Source organism: Emiliania huxleyi, assembly GCF_000372725.1.
Source record: "Emiliania huxleyi CCMP1516 unplaced genomic scaffold EMIHUscaffold_6738, whole genome shotgun sequence".
In the NCBI taxonomy this organism is placed as follows: domain Eukaryota; phylum Haptophyta; order Isochrysidales; family Noelaerhabdaceae; genus Emiliania; species Emiliania huxleyi.
Window position 1 is genome coordinate 1 of NW_005196948.1, and position 1,419 is coordinate 1,419.

General features: G+C 63.7%; 1 protein-coding gene across 1 annotated transcript; it reads left to right on the forward strand.

Annotated features, from left to right (window-relative positions):
• Positions 1-370: 370 nt before the first annotated feature.
• On the forward strand, positions 371-1,102 carry EMIHUDRAFT_257814 (hypothetical protein; the record flags this gene model as incomplete). Its single annotated transcript, XM_005762517.1, has 2 exons — positions 371-679; positions 1,061-1,102. 2 exons carry the CDS (start codon positions 371-373, stop codon positions 1,100-1,102), a joined length of 351 nt encoding a protein of 116 aa, XP_005762574.1.
• Between the last annotated feature and the right edge of the window lie 317 nt (positions 1,103-1,419).

The window sequence follows — 1,419 nt, forward strand, 5'->3', positions numbered from 1 at the left end:
AAAAACACCCATGAGACCACGGCAGTGCAGCTGTATCGGTACGTGAGTGCCATATACTCCTACGCCTCTTGTTCTCTGCGTTGTTGAGCCAGGACTCAACATACTCGGGCTGTTGCCATCCCAAACTGTCACTCCCCTTTCTCCCGGCCGGGGTGGGGCGCGCGCGGGGGCGGCGGGTGTGAGGGATGTCTGTGAGCCCGAGAGCGATATGCCATGTCCGCCTTGCGTGTTTTCATAACATCGAAGGCTAAGCTCAAAAGAAATGCGTGCATCCCACCAAGCGGGAGCGCAAACAGCTGTAACCGTCGAGCAGGAGCACGCCAAGGCCGCCATCATGCCGGGGCCTCGAGGCAGCAAACGCGCTCTTGCGATGGTCTGCGGCGCAGGCTGGAGCCCCGCGACAGAGCCGAAGAAGCTGCAGCCCGGCAGCAGCCACGCCGAAGCGCCGCAGCACAGTGTGCGATGTGCGGGCCCGGCGGTCCAGTTAGACGCGAAGGCTGCTTCCAAGACGGCAGCCTCGGGTCACGAGGGACCGAACGTGCCGCTTGCGACGCCGCCGCGCCGTCCTTTGGCACCACCGCCAAACGGCCCTTGCTCCTCCGCGACACGCGCCGCAGAGACGCGCTTGTCGCCGCCAAAGCAACAGCAGCAGCAGTGGCAGCGAGACTTAACGTCGGCAGTGCGGCCTCGCCGCAGCCCAGCCGGCGCTTGCCTTGCCCTGGCCAGGCGGCCGAGCAGGCGGTGCCCGCAGCCGAGGCAGATCAGCGGGATGGGCTCGAGCGGGCGCCGCCGCCCCCTGGCGCCGCGCCCGCAAAGGAGCCTGCAAAGGCGGCGGCGATCGGCGAGGCGGCGGCGCTCGCGTCTTGCAGATGTTCACACTTGGCCCGCTCTCGCGTGCTGGCAACGTTCTGACAGTACCCTACCCACAAAAGTGTTCTGACAGCGTTCTGACAGCGTTCTGACAGCGTTCTGACAGCGTTCTGACAGTGTTCTGACAGCCGTTCTGACAGCTTTTTGACGGTAATTTACAGTTAAGACTCACCATCTGGTCTGAATAGAGGAGAGCGATGTCAGTGTTGGTTACAGCAGAAAGATTCCTTAATTCGCTCCACTACAAAAAAAGTCCGGTGGGGAACCGACATCCTGGCCCCGAATGCCGTGCTCTCGAGGAAAGGTGCGGGAGCTCCACAAACCAGGTTCGCGGATGAACGCCCTGAGGTCGCTGGCATCGTCCAGAGGCGCGCCCTCCCGGTATCGACTCCTCTGCACCGACAGCAGCAGCTCTCGCACCGCCGCGGAGTCCTGATGGCCGGAGTCCTGATGGCCGGAGTCCTGCGGGCCGCAAATTCTTTTTCGAGGGACGCGGACCTAGCCGCTTTTCTCGAGGGCGTCGGTGGGCGGCAGTACGGGTGCGACGGC